This window comes from Podarcis bocagei (assembly GCF_964188305.1).
Source record: "Podarcis bocagei genome assembly, chromosome: 5".
Lineage (NCBI taxonomy): Eukaryota > Metazoa > Chordata > Lepidosauria > Squamata > Lacertidae > Podarcis > Podarcis bocagei.
Window position 1 is genome coordinate 59703792 of NC_138129.1, and position 23994 is coordinate 59727785.

Genomic DNA, 23994 nt, shown 5'->3' on the forward strand with positions numbered 1-23994 from the left:
ACAACAACGCAGGAGTAGCAGTGCTTTGATGAATCCCTAACTTATGTTGGATTTAACTTGGTCCAGTCACTACCTATAGAAAATGCGTACTGCGTACAAATGATGGCATTTGGAGCTGTTGCACAGGGTTTTCTGCACTGATGCAGTAGGAGAGCATATGCTATCCAGAAGGAAATAGGAAAGCAATTTCGAAAAATCATTTGAATCTAAAACGAATATAAAAGTAATCTGCAGTCCTATATACACTTAATCCAAAAGTAAGCTCCAGTAAAAATAGGGGGACATATTTCTGAGTAACAATGAGTATGATTGAACTACAATATTTTCAATAAGCTGTGGTGATTTGAGGAGAGTATCCACTGTAGGCCATTCTCCTCTACAGTGCTACCTCAGGTTAAGTACTTAATTCGTTCCGGAGGTCCGTTCTTAACCTGAAACTGTTCTTAACCTGAAACACCACTTCAGCTAATCGGGCCTCCTGCTGCTGCCGCACCGCCGCTGCACGATTTCTGTTCTCATCCTGAAACAAAGTTCTTAACCCGAGGTACTATTTCTGGGTTAGCGGAGTCTGTAACCTGAAGCGTATGTAACCTGAGGTACCACTGTGCAGCCAGCAGGACTCTAAATGTTGTCCAACAGGAGAGGAGAAAGGAATCTAGAGAGCAATGATGTTGTCCTATCTCTGTATCGGGGGGAGGGGCAGTTGCTAAGGGGCTAGCCAAAGGGTGAAGATACGGATGTTTGTAGCCGACCTATCTAAACATAAGATGGCATAACAATAACCATAGGATGGGTACATGATGCTGGCATATTCTTATGCTTAAGGGGTTGTATCCATTGCTAGTCCTACTGAGAGCAGACCCATTGAAATGAATGTTGTCAACTTAGTTCCATTGATTTAAATGGGTTTACTCTGAGTAGCACTTAATTACAAACCATGAGACTAAGGTTATGTGCACACCAGTGTGTTAATGTGTATGTCAGCCACACAGATCTGATCGTTTGGTGTGTGCTTCCAATTTAAATAGGTATTTAAGTTTCCTGTGCGTGCACACGCACACACCACTCCTTTCTCTTCTTCTCTGACTTAGGGTGAAATTCTCTGCTGCCTCCTCGCAGAGATGAATTCTGAGAGACAAAATGAAACAAAAGCTTCCAAAGGAAATACTTCCAGAGAGGCTGGAGGTAAAAATGTCACCTTCAAAGCAGCAGAAAAAGAAAGGTCTATCTCTAAATCTAAGACCATAAGACACGTTGCATTTATTAATTAAGCTATAAGGATCGATACCTGAGACATTTCCTGTGGATTAATGACCAGCTGGGAGGAGCTGATGGCCTGAGGTGCAGCTGAGGGCCATTAACACCAATCAGTCATCAATTCCCAGGAAATACCTCGTGCCAAGGTCACTAAGTGACTAGATTTATTTTATGGGCAATGATAACAATAATAATATTTAGTTCGTCTCCTCTCACTCGCTTCCTGAACCAAACGATTCTCATTTTTATGCAACAGAATGAGTTCAAAGTCGTACATATTCTAGAAATTCTATGAAAAAGAAACACCCAGAGAGAGATGTTCTCTTACACACACTTGGTAAAAGTATATGGAGGGTTTTCTTTTGCTCCTTTGTGGTAAGAAATTGTTAATAACTGCAGGACCCCATAGTGATGCAAAAATTGCTCCTTTGCAAAACACCTCATGGGCATGCTAATTTACTCAAAGCTGGCAGGGTTGATTTCGAAGGACAAATGTTATGGCCTGCTGCCTCAGCAAGTAAATGGGGGTACAGTTACCACCATGTGAGCTGGCGTATCACAGTGGCTGAGGCTACAGTCCTTTGCACACTTTCATGGGAGTGTGCACAATAAGACTTACCTCTAACTAGGGCTTTTTTCAGGGGGAACTCGCCTGAACTCAGTTCTGGCACCTCTCAGGTGGACATCATTGCCGTTCTAAGATAAGGGTTACCAGACGTCCCCGGTTCCCAGGGACAGTCCCCGGATTTGCAAATCTGTCCCCGGGAAACGTGGCAGTGGCAGCCTCAGCAGCCCAGAGCCAGCCTGGTAGCTCAGTTGGCTCTGGCTGGCTTCAAAAACTGCTCGCTGCCACCGCCATTGCCGAAGGGGGAACCAGGGACGTCCGGCGGTTCAGATCTCCTGCCCCCTTCCCCCTTTGTTTTGACAGATTGGGGGAGGCTTGGGAGTCACGGGAGGGTGGGCACTGCCCAGGAGGGGTGCCAGGCGCGTGGTTTCTCTGCCAGGCAAGGTGCAAAGCCCTTCTTTTGCACCGTGAAACATAAATGTGCAGTTTTTTAAATAAAAAAACTGGGCAATAGCCACCTGCCTGTGACTCCCAAGCCTCCCCTGATCAGTCAAAACAGAGGAGGAAGGGGGCAGGAGATCGGGGGAGGCTCAGGAGTCATGGGCGCGCCGTGCCATTGCCCAGTTTTTAAAAAACTGTGCGCATTTATGTTTCACAGGGTGCGAAATAAGGGCTTTGCACCTTTATACAATATGCATGTGTGCTTGGGCCCAGGGTCTTTTGCCTCACCATCCCCACTACTGACTCCCTGTTGCTACTCAGCTTTGGGGGAGGGGGGAGTGTCCCCGGATTCATTGAAAAAAATCTGGTAACCATATCTAAGAGAAAGAGAGGATTTCATGGTGAGTTCCAGCACCTCTTTTTCTAGAAAAATAGCACTGCCTCCAAGTCAATATGCATAGGATATTTCTTCCTCTGGTCATGGCTGTGGGTGCGTGACTTGACTGTTTCCAGGCGCTGTGGTCGTCTGCAAGGGATTCTCACATGGCAGGCTTGATGTTGCCAGCCTTCATGTCATGCTTGCAGACATCTTTGTAACACAGAGTTGGTCTGCCAACGGGCCTGGTGCCTGAGTGGAATAAGAATGTGATAAGCAAACATTTAAAATATTTATTTAGTATTTGTTAAGAGCATAAAGCATTATCAAACGGCATCCGGCCTATAGAAGAATAAATGTTTTGGACTCTGATTTGGCCTCCAAATTAGATGTAAAAGGTGGCATGGCTTCTGAAACATTAAAAGTTGTGTAGAAGATTGAATGGCATGCAAGCTGTATTTATTTATTTTATAAATTAATAAACAAATTTTACTTAATAAACAGTATTTTATTTGATAATAATATTTTATTTAATAATTATAACTATTTTGTTTAATTAATAAATAAAATTTAAAAAGCAGTACCTGATGAAATTCTCAGTTATGCAACTATTAGAAGTGCAGGAAACTTGTCTTCCTTATAACTTAAGCTTCATAGAAGCCCAATGCGGTGTTTCACAGCTCCCGATCTCAATTAATGCAAATAATTATGACATGTGAGTCTTTCTCCATTCATGTCTGGAAAAGCTTCTTTTCCAAGGAGAAATTCCTTAAGGAAAGATGGTGAGCTTTTTTTTTTTAAAAAAAAACCCCAAACACCTCATCTGGCCCACTGAAACTTGTCTTTGCTAACGCTATTAGTCCTAGAATTAAATCTATTACTCAATGGAGGAATCAATATAGCTAGCTTTAGACCCCTCCACCCTTTTCCAGCCAACTGTTGGGTGTGTCAGTTGCGCCGGATGGAAACTGAGCATTAACATTTATGGTTCAGTGACATCCAGTGTTTTCTGGTGTTAAGTGCTCATGTAAAATGCATAAAGCTTAACACTGGGGTAAAAGGTGCTTTCTACAGGAGGTTGTGGTCAACTACCAGCATTTCACAGCCTAGCCAGTGCTGTCCACCTAATGAAGACTAATGTGGAATAGCTCCTGTCTCGTCCGCACAGTGTATTAAAGGGCTGACTACTACGTTTACTTAAGCAAACAGGGAACTGTTACAAAGCCCTGAGGACCAATTATAAAAAAAAACCTCTCCAGCATTAGATGAAGTGTTAACCACAGTGTCCGGGACAAATTCCAACTCGAGTAATGACATTCTATCTAAACTCCCTCTGCCTTTTTTTTACCCTTCCGAAGGAATCAGGCTTGTGGTTAAAAACACCAAACAGTTGTGAAAAGAAATCTGGGGTCTATTCCTAACATGGCCGCTCGCTTATTTGACCTTGTAGAGCCAGTGTGGTGTAGTGGTTAAGAGCGGTAGTCACGTAATCTGGGAAACCGGGTTCGCGTCTCCGCTCCTCCACATGCAGCTGCTGGGTGACCTTGGGCCAGTCACACTTCTCTGAAGTCTCTCAGCCCCACTCACCTCACAGAGTGTTTGTTGTGGGGGAGGAAGGGAAAGGAGAATGTTAGCCGCTTTGAGACTCCTGAAGGGGAGTGAAAGGCGGGATATCAAATCCAAACTCTTCTTCTTCTTCTTCTTGTAGACAAGTCACAAGCCATGTCTGTTTGAGGCAGTTCTCGCAAAATGAAAATATGAAGTGAAATGGTGTATGATTTCCATTTGAAGTACTGCAGTGTTTACATGATTTCCCCCAACTTATCCTCAGGTATAAACTGTAGCACCCTCCATTTTGTGCTTTCCCAGAGTACTTTGGGGGACACTGTGTGGGTGGGTGTAGGGTCTTCTTTTTCAAGCTGGGTTAAAACAAGAAGACACTCCACTCTCTGTGCTGCATGGTGGTGGTGATGGTTGTTGTTGTTATTAAAATTTGTATACTGCCCTAAACCCGCAGGTCTCGGGCGGTTTACAAGGTAATAAGTGGGCAAATGGGGATTTGAACCCACATCTCCACAGTTGGACACTATGGGTGAAAATCAACATCATGCTATTATGATCAGTATAAGTATATCTGAATGAGCATTACGGAGCTCCATGGTGCAGCCTCCAGACTCAGGGAATGCTCAGCAAAACGACTCAGCAAAAGTGCACACCAATTCTATTATCAACTCTCTCAGGACAATGACAAGAATCCACCAACAGCATATGAATCAATATGGCTAACCTGATTCAAACACACGCACACACCCCACTCAACACATGAAAACAAAGTTCAACACAGCCAATTACAAACAAGCAACCGCACTCTAGGCCAACCACAATTTCTCTCACCACCAAAGGAACACAAGCGATAGCAAAGAGGACCTGCACAAATGACACTGACACAAAAACCCACACATACATTTAGCAAAATAGAAATATCGCCTCCCGACCCCCCCCCCCATGGTCCCCTCTACCTCTTCTCCCCTTTTTTCTTCTTAATGTAACCCTAATGTCTCAGCAAATGAAACTGGCCTATGGAAAATGTAACTTGAAAAAAGAGACATTGTGCATACCTTTGTAAACCAAGAAAACTTTAATATTTTTTTAAAAAAACTAAAAACTAAAAAACAAAACTCTCTCAGGATGTTGCTGGCCACTCTCTGGGCTACCACGCATAATGCCAACGGAGACAATCATGGTGAATACAGTATAGCTTTATTGCATCTCCACAGTGCTTGGCATTTGCTGTAATGGCCAGTGGATTACTTCAGAACAAACCGAATTCAGAAATCCATCTGTATTTGCTGCATTGTGCTTTATGAGGCATTGTCTGTACACTGCGCTGCAAGCCGCTTGTGTACTGAAACGAGCCAATACCCGCTCAGCACATGTCAAATGCTGCACAACTCTGCTCAACTCAGTACAGGTTTTTGTGAATGGGAATCTCATTTTATACTTGGAAACACTTGCATGTAAGCTAAGAAGTTGTTTCTTGCCATAATATTGTGGTGTCCAGCAGCACCAACTTGTGCTTCTTCCTGATGTGTGGCTGTAGCATGAACGTGCATAGATGGCGAAATGTGTTCAAAAGGGTGGCAGGTAACTGTATGTAGTTGCTTAGAGCCCATTAGTTAGTTCTGAGTCCTATTCCTCCTCCTTATTGACACCGTTAACCAAGGAATAATACAGCAATTGTGGTTGTGATTTTTAATTGCCGTTAAGTTCAATCGCCTTACTTTTAAGCAATCAGTTTTGACTGACTAAAGCATTACAGTCATTCGATACCATTTTATAGCATTCCATTTTTGCCCCTGCATTCTTCTGAGGAAATTGGGCATGCAGCAATGGGATCCCTTGCCCTAGCCTCTCTCAGTGAAGGACTCAATTCTATTTGCCTGGTTTTTCTTCATTCCTTTCTGGCTTGTTTCGCAGGCCCCCCCGCCCCTGCCCCCCGTTTTGCCATTTGCCGTGCACACAATGGACACAATGGCTTTGCTTAGCCAGGAGGGGGGGCAGAAGGACTGCAAAGAGGCGCCAGCTGTGACCTGAGCCCAGGAGACATCGTATTTCAGCCTTGTGACACATTTCACCCTCTCGTGACCTGGTGCCTGCGCTGCACAAGCTGTGTCTGAAATGGCAGAATTGTCATTTGTCAGTCAGATGGAGATTGAGGGGGAGGGAAGGAAAGGAAAGGAAAGGAAAGGAAAAGGGGGGGGGGTCACGCAGAGGAACTACCGGGGCACCATTGCAAGGAAGGTGTCTACTTCAGCCTCTACACCTTGGTGGAATAAAGAATGAAAATGGGGAGGGCAGAAAGGGAATTTCGAAAGTCTGTTCATATGTTTTAGCAACCCCTAACTCAGCTTCTCTCCTCCCACAGCCCCCCCAAACAGACATTTGTTTTTTTAAAAGTATGTCATATGGCATCATCTTTACAATTGTCTGGGAGATATCTAAAAGCTTAGAATCATCCGATGCACTGAGCATACTGTTTTTGATTAATATATGGAAGCTACTAACTAAACGTGTAAAAGTCCCACTGATGCGTTTATCACTTGTTAAGGGTATTAGAGCCTCCTGGTTTCTGGCCTTATCTATATATTACCTCTGGCTTCTCTGTTTTTCAGATCACCTGTGGAGGGGCTGAGTGCTTGGCTGTGAATCCGAATCACAGTCGGTTTTCCCAGCTGACTATTCCCCCCTCCCTAAGCCTTCTTTTGGCTTTTCTTCAGGCCAGATCCCACCTGTGATCCACTTGTAGCTTTCTCAACTACTTCTCTCTCAAGAGTGACCCCAGCAATCCTCATCATTCTTTACCAGAGAATCGTATCCTCATCATTGCTTTGACCTCTTTGCCCAGAAGGGTTTTAGGGTCTTTCATTGCTGCATGGAAAGCACAAATTCAGCAAGGGATGCTTTTCCAGGCACACAAATATACCCGCTAAATGTCTGCTAGTCATGCAGCCATAAAAAACACAGAGCTCTGCAAGAATATAAAGGTTGCTATGAAATCTAAGCATATGTTCCCTTACCTTCACTTCTTAGCAACCAAGTAGAAGAGCTGATGTATTCTCCTTAAGACCCGACATGGACAGCTTCTCACTCCAGTTTTCAAGTATTAGGTAAGCATATCTTCCATCTACCTGAAAAACATGGCCTGCTCCACATAGAAGGTACAGTGTGTGTAGGTTTCTGCATGGAACAGGAAGCATGTGTAGGCTTCTGCAACTAGATGAGCTCACCTTCTCTCTATCTAGGAGGGTCAACAAATTCAAATTAAATTAAATTTCCTGCTATAGAGGAACGGCAGGACTGTGCATTGTGAGAAGGAGCACCAGTATAGTGGGGGAAATGGCCTTTCAGATAGACCCCCGCCAGCTGCCACTGTATGTACACACAGCCTGTCTTTCATCGAAATAGGCTTTAATTCCAGTTAAGGACCTGTCATAGACCTGCCATAGCCAATGCAAGACAAGCCTGTCAAACAAAGCACGGTTGTTACCCATCCCTGCCTTTTGGGGTGCTTCAAGGTGTGCTTTAAAAAAAATCGATAGAGCATTCATTTGTTTGCTGGGAGGTTAGATGACATTGCATCAAAGCAGGTATTCTCTCTTAGGTTCCATTGCATTTTTGCATCATGTTCCTTATTGAAAAACGTCTATTTTCTGGGGCAAAGTGGATTTGTTGCACAAGACCTTCTAGTCAAGGATTGTGAGCAACATCATGGGAGGAGCGTTTCCAGCTACCCCAGCCTTTAGAAGCCTTATAAGCTGCTGCAGGAGGAACTGCATGGGAGAAGCATTTCTAGGACCAAGGTGAAACTCTCAAGCTCCCTGGTTATTTCTAATGTTGTTGATGTAATATTGTTATATACAGCACAGAGAAGTTGGTTTTTTTGTATACTATATTTGCTGTTATGTTGTCATTTTACTATTACTGCTCTTGTGATGGTTGATCTTGAGATGTTTTGCTGTTTGTTATAAGCTGCTTCGACCATGATTTTTTCTGGAGAAGTATCACAGAACTGTAGAATTGGAAGGGACCCTGAGAATCATCTAGTTCAACCACCTGCAATGCAGGAATCTCAATTAAAGACTACATGGAAGACGACCATCTAAGCTCTGCTTTAAAACCTGGAAGGAAGGAGAGTCCACCACTTCCCTAGGGAGTCTGTTCCACTGTCAAGCAGCTTTTACTGTCAGAAATTTATTCCTGATGTTCAGTCGGAATGTCCTTTCTTGTAACTTGAATTCATTGGTTCAGCTTCTAGCCTCCGGAGCGGGAGAAAACAAGTTTGCTCCATCTTCCATGTGACAGCCCTTTAGATATTTGAAGATGGCTATCATATCTCCTCTCAGTATCCTCTTTACCAGGCTAAAAACATACCCAACTCCCTCAGTGAGTCAACTACCAATGTGTCACCTGTATTTGCCTGTACTTGATTGAATTCCACCCCAAAATAGTGAGAGTCTGGAAGAACCTCAAGTTACAGATTTCTGATTCACCTGCACAGGAGAGCTCAAGCAGGGAGTGTTTACCAGCAGAATTTGCTCATGTCACTTATGAACCAGTAAAATGTGTCATTCTCATCACAACCTTGAGTGATGAAATAAGACACATTTTAAGAAGTTTGCCCATCCACAGTATAAGCTAATTGTCAATGTTGTCACTGGCAGCAAAGACAGAGATGACACTACTGATACAGTGGTGATAAGCCAGTGTCTCTGGGGTCCCTGTTCAGACAAATTCACTTCCTTAACAGTATGGAAATCAAATACTCATTTTTGTTGTTTCGGTGCATGCCATATACTTTTGACTGACTGCTGAAAAAATTACACCTTTCATATCTTTCCTGTATGACTAAAAAAAGAAGAAGCAGCTTTTTAGGCATGTTTGACTAACTTATTAATAGTCCCATTCAGTTAAAAGCATAATGGAAATGACACATCTAATTCTATGAATTTAAAGCTAAACACAATCTTGTGTGTCAAAGAACTCAAGTCAGTATCGTTTCTTTGACAGTGAAATCTGAAACATGTTTACTCAGAAGTCAATCTAAATTCAGTGGGACTTACTCTCCAGCAGATGTATTTAGAATGGCAGTCTGAGTCATTCGAGAATAACTACTGCTATCTCACATATTATGTAGTGCAAAAACACAACATTTGATGGACAAGTTTCCATTTCTTACAACAAAATCCTATAGTGTACCTAAATGCTTACCGCTGCTTGTGCCAACACAAGCTAATTACTATCTACCCATAACTATTATTAAATCAACACAGGAGCAAAGCTAGAAGAATTATATGACATTCCCACAACAGAGTCCCAAACAACTGTTTAATGCCTCCATGAAGCATAACATTATACTGTACCAAAAAAATACCTCCAGTGCTTAAGCAAGGAAAGAACTGACAAGGATGGCTCTGAGATTGTATCTCCTGTCTCCTAAAACTTTAGCAAGCAGCAACCACAGGGGATAGGGGATTTCAGTGATAATGACAATGTTCTTTTCCCTGTTAAATGTAGATGCATACATGTCACAGAATAATAGAATTGTAGAGTTGGAAGGGACCCTGAGGGTCATCTAGTCCAACCCCCTGCAATGCAGGAATCTCAACTAAAGCATCCATGGCAGGTGGCCACCCAACCTCTGCTTAAAAACCTCCAAGGAAGGAGAGTCCACAGCCTCCCAAGGGAGTCCATTCCAATGTCTAACAGCTCTTCCTGTCAGAAAGTTTTTCCAGATGTTTAGTCGGATTCTCCTTTCTTGTAACTTGAAACCATTGGTTCGAGTTCTACCCTGTGGAGCAGGAGAAGACAACCTTGCGCCACCTTCCATGACAGCCCTTCAGATGGTTTTCTATTACAACAATCCAATCCAATAACAACCTCATTATAACAATGTCAAATTATAATACAATTAATAATACCAATCATTGAGATGCCAGATTATACAATTTAGTAGGAACACTTGAGTAGGGATTTAGTTAACAGGCTACAACCCTTAAGTGACTGTTTTGCACTAGAGCAAGGAAAGTGAGATACCATCCTGTCTTGTTCAAGCAGTCTTGCCAGAGGATAGAGTCAGGTTGTACGATTCAAGTTCTCCATGTGAGCAGAGAAATAAAGAGGAGCAATTGATTATCTTGATTCTTATCATATTATTTCCCAAAGATCCAGGACTGTCTATTTGGAAAGAATCAAGGTGACATAGCTAAAGCGTTACATTTTTCTAAATACGGTGGAACCTCTTCCTATCCTCCCACCTTCAGATACTACTAATTCAGTTTTGAGTTCACCCATCTCTCTTGTGACTCCACATCAGTGTAACCTTATGGAAATGATATCCTCTTTTATCTGCTGTCTGATTACTCAAATGTTTTCTGTGCTCCTGAGGCTATTTAGATAAATTGAATTGCACAGTATATGAAGACATTTTTACATATTACGGAAGCATTTTAAATGCCACAAGAAATGATGGGAGTAGTGTGCTATATTTCTGAGCACTGTGTAGATTGGTCATGATTTTTAACATGAACAGCTTTCAGTAGCTTATTTGACTGTAAATTCTTTACAGGCTAAAACCTAGCCACAAATACATACATTATGTACACATATGAACATAAATCTGCATGGTACTGAGGCAGACCATTGTTCCTCCTTTTAAGAGAAGATGCCAGAGACTGGTGCTGGGAACTTGTGTATGCAGAGCATGTAGCTACCACCAAGCTATAACCCCTCCCTACGCTGGAAGCAAAGCTTTGTAGATGTATTCATTTTTCAGATCTGTGCTGAGAAAAGTGGAACTTCATGGGGTATTTCCCCCTCAAAGAGGCTTCTATGACTAACAACACAAACCCAATGCAATTTTCCATTATGTGTATTAATTACATCAGGCTAAGGTTTCCGGTTTCCTCAGTCTACAGATCAATATCCTCCCAGCTCTGAAACAGATCAAATTTAGGCCTTTTGTTATAAAGTGAAGTTGAAGCTTTTTGGTTCCTTATTGTACTGCAGATTCTGCCCTCTGAACTTGAATGGTGGGCAGAGGAGTCTGGCCACAGTTCAGCAAAACTTAGTCATGACTAAATCCCATGTTATTGCTCTCAATGGGGCTTAAATATGACAAGTCTCTTGCTGGACTGTGCCTAGGGCACCTGGGCACCTAGGGATGGGCAATCAGGATTCAGCTTCAGTGTATTGGTTCATATCCAGCCCATCACTGCTTCTAAGTGCGAGTCCTGAGGTGCTCTCCTGATTCAGATGGAACAGAGATAGAGCTGGGCATCACCTGCATACTGATAACATCTCTCTCCAAATCTCCTGATGACAGCTCTCAGCAGCTTCAAACAGATGTTAAATGCCATGGGGGACAAGATGGAGCTCTGTGGGATGCCACAGGACAATTCCCATGGTGCTGAGCAACAGCTTCCCCATAATTACTTTCTGGAAACAGTCAAGAATAACTGGCTGCAAGTGGAACCAGGCTTTTATCACTAGCTGTGGTATCTGCTCATTCATGGGATTATTTAGCCAACTCTTAGGACACAGAAGGCATACATTGGGATGGATTGGCACAGCTAAACATTTTTTAAAAATCCAATCTGACCAAAGGCAGATTAAGATTATTCGTAGCAAAGATACCTTGTTTGTTTAAAGTCCGTTAAAATATAAAATAAGAATCTTCTTTAAGCCCAATGGCTTTCAAAGATCTCTCCATCTCTTCACTAAATGTCACAGAGCCACATATCAATACGTAAGGTTGTCTTCTGCATGTGTTCACCATACTCTTAATCACGTCCTCGTTTATCCGACCAAGGTAAGTGTTTTTTTGAAAGCTCCAAGGCAGATTTTCAAGTGAATGTTCCTAAAGAGGCAAAAGTATAAGACACTTTAAAATCATCTCAGAGAAACATACGGCCAATACTAAATTAGCCTTGAGCTATATTAATCCTGTTTTTCTCTCCTGGATGGAAGGAGAAGAGGTGGGATGTAGAGACCACTGGCTTTTGTCGGGCCGGGATGTAGCCTTCTGTACAAAGATAAGAATCACACTCATTGTTCTGCCTGCTTTCGCTTCCGGATCCACTCAGCCCTGGCATGTGGCCCCTGGAACACTGTATATGAGGGGATGTGGCTCTTGGGCTGCAAAAGGCTCTACATGCAAACATGGGCTTAACTACCTAGCAATGGTCCTTTTCCCAGCTAGGAAGGCTAGACATGACAAGGTTTTCAGTGTGGGACTGAACCACTTGCAATACATATAGCATGAAGGTTCATGCATCAACTGAGGGGAAGGTTGTCACACTGTCCCATGAGAAGGAAAAATTGCCTATTAGAATATTACCTGGCTTAATACATAAAATGCCCTTATGTTCCAGAATCGAGATTGCTCTTGAAGAAGAGGCTTCATGTAGATATTTTCAAAGTTCCTGAAGCAGCCCACTAGAGTTACAAATGTTTCATCATCCTCATTCTCTGTTATGTACTGAAGAATAGGAAGCATTGGTGCTAGACCAGTACCAGAAGCAAGCATGAGAAGTTCTCCATACTGAAAATGAAGCAGAAGATGCCAAATACATCTGAGTCACTGGAACTGGAAAAACACTACAACAGAAACTGAATTTCAGCTCCAATTCATCATTTCATCCTATAAAAAAGTGTGAACACTCCGTAACTCGGGGATTATCTTTTCTCCTTTAGCAATCATGTCCACTGTGATCAACTGAGAAAGCTTTACTTGGCAATAAGTCCCAATGAACTTTTTGAAGAGACACGAACTTGTTCCAGAAAGTGCATGTCATGCTAAATCATGGTCAGTATTGAAATTCAGATGAGAAGGAAGCTTCAAGAGGGAATGAAACAAACATGGTAGGAGGACAGTGCTCAGAAAGGACTCAGACTTCACCGTTTATCTTTTCTGTCTCTTGTGGTTTGCAATATTAACAGGACAATTCTAAGTATGTTGACTTGGGATGGAATTCTATTTTCTTCAATGGGGAGTGCATCCTATTTAGGATTACAGCCTTAATTATCAAATATAAAAGAAATTTATACTAAATCTGACTCGACTGCTATTCTTGATCATCCGCTATATTTTCTCCTCTTGTTCTTTTTAAAAGAAATGGCATCCTACACAGATCCATGTCAAAGCTCTGAAGCGCTGTGGGGAAAATCTGAAGAACCCTACCCAGATCCTTAAACCCTAATGGTTTCCCCCTCATTTCCTGAAACCAAAAACAGGAAACCAACTATTTGGCATTTGACTACTTGTCATCTGATTGTATCTCATTGGTATTATATTGTCCATTTTATTTTATATTACATTTTTAAATATTGTGTTGTTAACTCCCCTGTGATTGCTATGTAGTGAAGGGGTTGTGAGGGGGGTTGTGTGTGTGTGTGTCTGTAAAAGTATATATATGGCTTTACTTGATTGGCTGAATAAGGAAAACCTCCAAATGGTCCTCTCCAACAAACCGAATCTCCTTCTTTCCAGGACTTTACATATTGTGACATGAGTCCATCTTCATAGCACTTGTAAAGAAAACACAAAACAAACAAAAACATTTTTGAGAGGAAAACCTCACGTTTATATTCTACAAATAAAATTTCATAAACTAGAACAGAAAGTCTTCTATGCATTTTGTTTAATCGCTTAAAATATATATTAAAGTTCTAGCACAAAGAGATTTAAATTAATCTGGGACATGAGTTACAAATCTAGCATTATTATTTGTTAATTCGCTCAAGTGTATGCAAAATAAAGATTGTCTATTGCTTGTATTGTGATTGTGCTGACTAAGCTGGGTGGCAGATAAAACCACTCAGGTATTTTAAAACCTGCTCTGACTGCAAATAGCCTTTGCACCCGATACTGACTAACAGATACACAAAATAGCACCTAACACATGCAATCATTTATTCATTGTGGATCTCTGTGCATTTATAGGAAAAAGGGAGCTTTCTGAGTAGTGAAATTCAAGTGCACAATGCCTCTTCGGTCATTTGTTCCAGGACTTGTATATTCTGCCTTTTTAATGCTTCCTTCATCTATGAGTTTGGAGTGAAAGTAATTCAAGCTAAGACAATGTATCACACAAAAATCTGATCATACCACCAGGCCTTATACTTCCTCTACAATAATGACTGTAAAAAGCATCTGCATCTAGGAAAAAACCGAGTTGGCTCAGTCAGTAGAGCATGAGACTCTTAATCTCAGGGTCAGGGGTTCAAGTCCCACACTGGACAAAAGATTCTTGCGTTGAAGGGGTTTGGACTAGATGACACTTGTTGTCCCTTCCAGCTCTACAGTTCTATGATTCTAAGAAGAGAGATAGCTATGCTTAAGGTGGCCAGCTTTACACAGACTCTGCTCCTATGCCTCTGGCATGACACACAGAAAAAAAATTCCCAGAGGGAGAGTCTATTGCAGCAAAAGCAACACAGTGTGTTGCAGCACCTTAAAGATTTAAGAATTTATCATGGCATAAGATTTCATGGATTAAAGTCAACTTCATCCACTGCAGTGGACTCTAGTCCATGAAAGCTTATGCCACAATATATGCGTTAGCCTTCAAGGCATAGCTGTCAACGTGTCCCTTTTTTAAAGGGAAATTCCCTTATTCTGAATAGGATTCCTCGCAAGAAAAGGGAAAAGTTGACAGCTATGATTCAAGCTGCTACAGGTGGTCTTTGCTGGTTTTACAATTGCCATTTAGCAGATGGAGCTTTTCTTATCACGTATCTTCATCTCAGGAAACATTGCTGATAAATGTCTGCATGCCAGGCTGCTGTTAAAACTTTAGGAGCTGTGGCAGGGTGGAGTTGCTGGTATATCTCTAGCCATAGTGAGAAGAAGGCAGAAGAGGATGTTAAATTCAAGGTGTGAAGAGAGAGAAGACTTCAGTTACGTTTCCCATTTGGTGAGAGATTGGTTGCAGGAGACAGAATGTATTTGGAATCGAATAGGTTCCTTCCTCGTTCTAATGGGGAAATGACCAAACTGGTTTGTAATGAATTCTTGTAAATAGACGAGCAGGAGAAACTCCTGAAGAGAAAACCTCTATGCCAGGTTTTACACCAAAAAACACCATAACATTATAGAATCACTCAAAGGGAGGGTTAAGCGCAGAAAATCGCCACTCACTTGCACTTAACTGTAGTATCACAAATGCAGCGCCATAATCATGGGACACAGGGGTGTCTGAACAGCACTTGGATTGCATAGTAATAATAATAATAATATAGTACTTCCAAAAATTGCCTGAATAGTGAGAAATACACTACAATCTACAAAGCCAAGTTATACAAATGGGTGCTTTACGATGGGTGTTCCATCTCTTTTGTTACTGCCAGAGAATAACTATGGTTCCTTTTGGGATGAAAGGTTCTATATAAAGGGAAGGTGTTATTACAATCATTACTACTATTATTGAAATGCAAAACTTGTGTGTAATAAGCAAGTATATATAAAATTTCACAGTCAGCCTATAAAGGTAACCTATTAATGCAGCTCAAATGTAGCATTTCCCCCTCCAATTGCCACAATAATGGTGAAATGATCCACCCACAAGTGTCTTATAAAAGCTATACACACCTCAAAAGGAGTATAATTCATGCGCAAACTATCATGCAATCAATGATAAAACCCTGAAAAGCACACATTCCTGGAGGGTGAGCAGAGGGCAAAATGATGGGTCCCTGTGACCCGCCTGGAAGATCTAGTGCTTGAGGTTTGAGATTTACAGTGAAATCTATCTTCCCCTGAGAAGGTGTAAAGACAGATTAAAAAGATAGACATGATTTTGATATTCCTAGGCTCATAATTATTTATGTTTGCACTGATCCTTGTTAGGCTTAGCCAACATTCCTTCTGAACATAAGGACTCAAAGGCTGCAATCAATAAATCTCTTAATCCCATAGAGAAATCATTGAATTTACTCAGGAGAATTGCCTTATGCAGTGATTGACACTGATCCTAAAAACATTACAGCTGTCTTACAGCATGGAATGGCAGGTAGTGTAGTTACTACAGTTTCCTGCTGTGGTCATTCTGGCTACACTGTCTGTAACATACCATAGCAATGTAACAGGTGACTACTAATATAGGCACAAAGATGGATCCTATATAGATGGCTCCATATTGTCCAAAATGACAGATGAGCCATCCTCAACCCTTTTACTCCCCCACTTCATCATCACAAAACCCTTCACAATGACAAAGTGCTGCAGCCCAACATGCACCAAGTAGATGCCCTTCTCTAAGAATAACTTGGCTTAACCATGAAGTAAAGCCTGTTGAGCTGTCAACTCGATTGACTTGGGTGCAGTCTATACATACGGCAGAATGACGGGGTAAAATGGACAGAAACAATTCAGATGGGAGGTAGGATGGGAACACATTTTAAGATTCTCCCTTGTGTTGAAAGCTCACTGCAGGTAGAAAAGTATGGATTAGGGAAAGTTGTACTTATTTATGGGGGGGGGGGAACCCTTGCGTTCTGCTTTCCCCTTCGGAAATGGAGTTGCTCCAAGATGTTAACAAGGTGTAAACAGCCATAAAAATAACAACAACAGTAAAATAACATGTTATTAAAACAAATACCAAAACCAACTAGGTCTAAACACAGCGTCATGAAACAGGGAGGCACGGAGAGCCAGAGCTAACAATAAATAAACTAAATTAAGCAACAGCAGAACCAAAGCCTTGTGGTGCTGTTGTTTCTCTAAAAAAAGGCATAAAATGCCAGCAGAACACAAACAGAGAGGAAGATAACCTAATCTCTTGAGGCAGGGAGTTCCATATGTGGCACACTGCCACAGGAAAAGCCCTCTTGCATGTGCCTCAAAAGGCAGTGCTACATGTAGTACATGTCATTTTTTTACTTACAGGAAGTTTCTGAAATGGTACTACCCAGAATCCCGTCAGCCCAGTCTACCACCTCATCTCACTGCATGAGTAGCCCCGTCTTTACTTCAGAGCGAGGGGAGGGGGGCAGAATTCCACATATTGATTAGGACTAACAAGCCAAATCTTTGACTGCAGGCCTCTAGTTATTAAAGTACAAAGCTAAGCACTCAGCTGGCCTAGAAGATGACATGATTCCTACGTCAAGCTGTTAATCTATAGAACAAAGGCCACTATTTACCTTTATTAAAACTTCAAAGTACCCTTCAGCATTCACAGGAGTAATTGGAGTATAGGCTCTCTGAACCTCCAAACCATTCACTAGTCCTCTGAGGAAGGAAAAAAGAGAGAGAGAAAGAAAGATAGAGGAAGAGAACCCTGATCTGAATCCCTTACAATTCCTGTCAGCAAAGTACTGCTCTCTCAGCAAAGGCTGCTGCCTGAAAAGCACTGCAGGTATCCTTCCTCCTTCCCCATGGGCTGTCCTTTGCCAAGCCAGACAATAGATCATTCCCTCCCATTTTGCAGTGAAATCACAGAGATTCAAGGCATTGAAATAACCTCAGATTTCTCTGTCACACACCTCCCTTAACAATCCTTCCCTTTCCTGGGGCCAGATGAGCTACATGGCCAGCCTAGCTATTTTGTGAAATATAGCTATGTTGCTCACAGAGTAAGGGAATTATAGAACTATACTAAGGGGGGGGGATTATAAATGGTCTTGGACAGATAGTGAATACATGGAAATAATATTAACAAACCAAACCCACACTCATAAAATTTTGAATTTGGGAATGCTCCCAACTAAATGTGCAGAAAGAATAACTTAAACAGCCATGCAAAATCAGACCTATCTCACAAATGTTGCACAGAGGTCAATGATACTACTCCTAGGCTTAATCCATTGTATTCCTACATGTGTTGGAAGGAGCCCGGAATGAACCATGCTGCTGTCGTGGTGCTGGCAACTTCACCCAGTTTATAGAAACTGACTTAATCACAGTCATCTTAAAAGTCCAAAAATGACTTGGGAAGCAATGTACCTCTTGGCTTCCACTGCCAATCAATTGTACATCAACAACAGACAACTTTTCAACTCAGAATAGTCAATTCTTTTATCCTTAATGAAGTTTTGTGAGGCATCTAGCTGTTACAGTGACGTGGAGGATATATAGTGAACTCTAAAAATTTCCAACAGCAGCTTTATTAATCTGTTTTCAGTGGGCGTTAGGCCTTTCGGATAGATGCTCAGTGTGATATTATGGTCCTCCCACAAAGGTCCAGGAGATTCTTTGGAATCTTGATTTTATGTTGTATGTTGCATACGTGATTGTAAAATTTTAATCTGAAAAGCCAAATAAACAAGTTTTTAAAAAGAAAGATATTATGGTCAGGGTGTTGGTGTTGGACCACAGAATCTAGAGACTGCACCATCATTCAGTTATAAGGTTCACTTGGGAAACTTTGATCAGTCACGCTAACTTATTTCACAGAGTTACTGGGAGGGCAAAATGTTCCCACATACCTTAGAGCAGGCATGGCCAAACTCGGCCCTCCAGATGTTTTGGGACTACAACTCCCACCACCCCTAGCTAACAGGATCAGTGGTCAGGGATGATGGGAATTGTAGTCCCAAAACATCTGGAGAGCCGAGCTTGGCCATGCCTGTCTTAGAGGAAGGGTGGGATACAAAGGTAACTCATAACATAAATAATATGAAAGGTGGCTCTGTACTGCAATGGGCATAACTTCCTCAGGGGGAAAAGTTAATATACTTTCCCTATGTGTTGGTACGTGACGATCATTCCAATACACATTTGCTTTTCACCTTTTCCCTTTCTGTAAATTGGCTTTCTTACCCACACTTAATTTTTCTGCCTCCAATACAACTAAAATGGAAGGAAAAGCAAGTGTAGGTTAGCATATACCATAAAATTAACAAGGTTAATAAGCTCAGTGAGCTCACAAGTTCTTTCAACAGATCCAATCTGGGAGCACAGAAATTATGATTTACTTGGCATGAAATCTTTGTAGCTCAACAACAACAAAAAGAAAGTTAAATCACATACTGAGGCCTGTTTAACTAGAGACTTAGTACAGTACCTTAGCACAATATGTTGTCCCAAACTCAACCCTAGGCTGCTATTTCCAGGCAATTCAAATTTATACTGGTAGGTGTCCTCTGTCAGCTGATCCACAGAGCTTATGATGAAAGCTGTAAACGTTTCTGGAGTTAGTTCTGAATTACTACACTGCAAAAGCAACAATAAATAATTACAAGGTTAAGCAATGCCACCCTCTTTTCTTTTTTTAAAAAAAATGTGAGTGAATTCTGCCATGGTGAAACATGTTACTGCAAAACACACACAAAGAGCCTGCCACACACACAAATTTTAAAGACTGAATACATCTGGTCTCAATAAAGTGTTAATTCAGTAAGTAATTATTTGTGAAGTCCCATTTTAATCTGCTTGCCTTTTTTACAATTATGACCATAACAATATGCTGATAATGATTTTGGAAGGTGAGAAACTAAAGGTATCTCCACACAGAAATAGTAATAGCATTCCCAAAAGATGATGGAAGGCCATCTAGGAGGTAATCTTCTACCTATCTCAAGGAACGGATGGGCATTCCTCCTTAGTTTGCAGTCTCTCTCAAAAGCAATTTCTTATTTTTCTCCAGACCTCCCACTAGGGCTGCCGTCTTTCTTCCTTTGCAAAACTCCAGCGCTTTTAACAGCTCCATGTCTGCAAGAATTACATGAGCGAAGCTTCTCACAGTACAAAGATCCAGGGAAGAGAATAGCTTATTTGGGCCTCCAGGCAATCTTTAGAAGCAAATTTTGCATTACCAATTTGTTCAAGACATGTTTTATCTTTTTCAGGGCACGTGAGCCATTCATTGTGTGGCCCCTGAATTTGATTGAAGTCTCAAGACTTCAGATTTGGAACAAGGAATAATAAAGAAAAGCACCTCTGAGCATGTGCCTCAGCCTTAGCCCTGGCACATCAAAATGGCTTCCAGGCCAGTGGAAAGGGCTTCCAAGCAGGCTTGAACCTTAATACCTATCATTTCAAATATTAAAAAAGCACTTCTCTTTGTTTCTTCATTTCCTTGTTCTCATTTTCCCAGCATGCATTTCACAACCCTATGCGTTTTTAGTCTGAAGTAGGACCCATTGCGTTCAATGGGGCTTAGTCTCAATGGGATCGGCACCTCAGTTCCTAGCATCCTTTCTCAGGTATTACTCCAATAAGCAACATCATATTTTAAAGGGATTTGTGCTTGCCCTCAGTTGTTGGGTGCTTGAGGTGCGTTAACAGAATTGGAGAAAGCCCAGATGGCACAATGGGATAAAACTGAATTATGAGTAAGTTGTGATGTTCATCAATATGAGAGATGCTAGAAAGGAATGTATTCTCCTGCATGGATTACTATATATTTTCTTGCATTTAAAATGTAATGTTAATTAAGCTTACATATTTTACTGCTTTTTATTGGAGCAAAAATACTTGCAAGATTTATTGGGAAGACAATATGGCAGCAAACTATAATTACAAATATTAAAGTGGGAAATTTGATGAGTGTTATAAAACACTTTTTCTAATAATTCTGCATTCAAGAGACTGACAGGAGAGAAACAAGTCAAAGACATAAACTTTTTGAAACATACTCATATTAAACTTCTAATTAGATATAAAAAGGACAAAATACTGTTTTGGAAAGTAACTGCAAAGTAACCATGTCTCCTCATAAATAAGGCCTACTGAATTCAGTGGGGCTTACTCCCAGGTGTGTGGGGTTAGAATTGCAGCCTAAATAGATATACCTGAACGTACAGTAGATCAATTTGAAATCAATGGGATCTATTTACAAGGGAGGGGGATAGGACCCAGATGAAATATTAACATAATTTTAAGATTTCTACTTGCTGTTTCTTCCTTGTCAGGAGGCTTCTGTCTTTTTTTGCCTTGGCCTTTTCCCACTGCTCCAGCTCGTCCTGATACGTGTCATAGACACAAGGTTTGCAGCCACTACCACAGCACTGGGATGGCAATGGCTCTTTGGGCTTGAGAGACAGCCAGTCATCTTCACTATCATCCATTATCTAGAAAATATAACACTCAGTTTCAAACTGTTGGATGGAGATGATCTGTCCCTACCACAACCAACATGTATTTTAGCACATTCTAGCTGAATTCCTTGCTTGGAAGCACTTCATTTTTTATTGATAATGTTAATATTACTTGTAAACCTCTTAAGAAATTTTGTTACGACCAAGCAGTAAATAAATCTTGTTAAATTTAACACTTATATCTGTTTTTAATCTATTTTTGGAATATTGTTATTTTTAAGTTTTGGTATATTACTACAGTATTTGTTATTTTGCTTCATGATATACACATGTAATCAACTGTAACCTTCTACAGCATCATACTTTACTTTGGATTGATGGTGCAGGTCCTATCCCTTAGAAACAGGTTAAACAGGTCATTTTTCCTCCTTCCAACTCTCTACAGAAGCAAAGGCGTCAAAGAGAATGTAAAATCTGTTGTCCCAACAGCGAAAATGTCGAGGCTGTGGATCCTGTCCCCAGTATGTTTTAGGAGCTAAACCTCTGTAAACCTGATCAGAGTTCAGTATGTCATCCTTTCGTATAATGTGGTTGTTTTAGGAAAAACTATCTTGCTGGACTCTTCTGAAGTTACATAATCAGGGGAGGCTGACAGTTTTACATGTACACATTTACATTAAAAAATCCAATCTGGATGCATTCACAAACTAGCTAAGAGCCATATTGGGGTTGTGGCTACAGATGTCTATGCACCTTGCCTTACATAAAAATGAGTACAGTAATGGCCACCAACTTTACAAACAGGTTTAGACAAACTCATGTGGGATAAGACTATCGATTGCCACTAATCATGATGGCTGTGTTCCACCTCCAGCATCACAGGCTGCATATCTCTAAATAGCACTTGCTGGGAAACATGAGCAAGGAGTATTGTGGCACTCATGTCCTTTCCAAAGACATTTGGCTGGCCACTGTGAGAACAGGACGATGACCTTCATTTCATCCAGTACAGCTCTTCTTTATGTTCTTAAGATCAAAATGTACAGGCCAGGAGGATTCTGGGAGTTGTATTAAGCACCATTAACAATATATGCCAACTTCCCATATTTTCCAGGTACAGTCTTGATAAATTACACCCTTGATCAATTACAGTCCATATTAACATTATCAGCTTTTTAAACAAAAAGGCAGGAAATGGATAGAATCAATTAATATTTTCATTAGCACATATGCACAAGGTAAGTCGTTCTTAAGATTTCTAGTCAGAATGTTAATGTGAGGGAGGGACAAGAGCTGTTTGCAAATGATCCCAAGTTCAGCCATTGGCATTTACTGGTAAGCTGAGAAAGTCCCTTGTCTGGAACACTGGAGCGATGCTCAGTGCAAAAGATATTGAACTAGATGGACCAATGGCTCTGACTTGTAAGGCAGTTTTCTATGTCCCGTTTTCCACTAAGCAGTGCTAGGAGGGTTATTATTTGACCAGTCCCATTAATGCTACAAACATCGATGGCGGTGGCACATCAAGAACAGAAAGTTGTGTGGTTCTGATTATAGCTTAAATTCAGGTCCACACTCCTGCCTACTTTCCTGTGTTGTGCTGCTGCCTCTGCCCTTGCTTGGTAGGTCAGAGGCAAAACTACCTAAAGGTGTGTGGCGTGGGCTGGCTTTGTATAAGGTAATGTGACCGGGAAGGGACACCCAGGTTCAAATCGCTGCTTATTCACAAAGCTCACTGGGTGATCTTGGCCCCATAACCCTCCCTGCCACCTACCTTACAGGGCTGTTGTGAGGAGACAGTGGCTGTTGTGAGCATATTATATATGCTGCTCTAGAAGAGGGATAGGGTATAAATGATGCACCGTAGTGTGCATCATTTATGTCTGTAGGCCTGTCACTGCCTCTCAGCCTAATTTACGTTAGAGGTTCTAGTTACAGGTAGGTAGCCGTGTTGGTCTGCCGTAGTTGAAACAAAATAAAAAAATTCCTTCCCGTAGCACCTTAGAGACCAACTAAGTTTGTTATTGGTATGAGCTTTCATGCGCATGCACACTTCTGAAGAACCAACTGTCTCTAAGGTGCTACTAGATGGATTTTTTTTATTTTGTTACCTTGGGTTGTTGTGGGGATTGAGTAGAACTGTGTATGCCGCCTTGAGATACTTGGGGGGGGGTATAAATGCAATAAATAATGACATGAGGGGCAGGAGAAACTAATCGAATTGTTTGGACTTTGGCTTGCATTGGCAGCCCATGAACAAGGAGCCTCTCTCTCTCTGCAGGCTCAGCGCCCCTCGATCTCCCCCATATGGAAGCTGCTCTACACCAAGCCGGGCCATGGGGGGCCACCAAGCTCAGCCCCTGCTGCCACCCTCCAGCGCTTCCAGCAGCGATGCCCTACCTGGAGACGGGAAGGAGTGAAACCAAGACCTTTCGCATGCAAAACGTGGACAGTCAAAGGTGCTTTAATCGCAGCAGAGCAAGGTGTGGTTGTTACGGGGGTTAAATGAGGACGCGGGAGAACCATGCACACCGCCCGGAGCTGGGGGGCTCCAAGTGCAACAAGCGCCGTGCAATGGCAATGCCCCTCCGTTGCGAAAGCGCCGCGTCCCCTGGAGAAAAGGGCAGGATTAGTCGCCACGTTGCGAGGCGGGACGCTGTTCTTCTGCCTTTGAGGGAACTGGAGGCGCTTCCACCGGCTGCGTCATGGGCAGGGAGAGCCACCGTCGGTCCCCTCAACGGCGAACCCCCGACCCGCTTCCCTCCCACGCCGGGCCCAGACGAGCGCCGAGTTTGCGCGGTGGGGAAGCGGCCCGCTG

At 41.9% G+C, this 23994-nt stretch overlaps 2 protein-coding genes and 1 pseudogene across 3 annotated transcripts in view; 1 reads left to right on the forward strand and 2 right to left on the reverse strand.

The window, feature by feature from the left end:
- Positions 1-11909, reverse strand: part of CDCP2 (CUB domain containing protein 2) — a 32444-nt gene extending 20535 nt beyond the window's left edge. Inside the window, exon 1 of the mRNA XM_081195401.1 lies at positions 11832-11909. The gene's annotated coding sequence lies outside the window, so the exon portion shown is untranslated. The remainder of the gene's footprint in view (positions 1-11831) is intronic.
- Positions 1122-11456, forward strand: LOC308587761 (annotated as a pseudogene). The gene is made up of 3 exons: positions 1122-1253; positions 7230-7299; positions 8588-11456. The product of its transcript is annotated as an uncharacterized misc_RNA (transcript).
- CYB5RL (cytochrome b5 reductase like) lies at positions 11052-23956 on the reverse strand. Its single transcript, XM_081195430.1, has 7 exons — positions 23577-23956; positions 21030-21209; positions 19202-19350; positions 17340-17427; positions 13620-13724; positions 12535-12738; positions 11052-12054 (listed from the first exon to the last, which is right to left on the reverse strand). The coding sequence occupies exons 1-7, from the start codon at positions 23700-23702 to the stop codon at positions 11851-11853; spliced, it is 1056 nt and encodes a 351-aa protein (XP_081051556.1). The 5' UTR covers positions 23703-23956; the 3' UTR covers positions 11052-11850.
- Between the last annotated feature and the right edge of the window lie 38 nt (positions 23957-23994).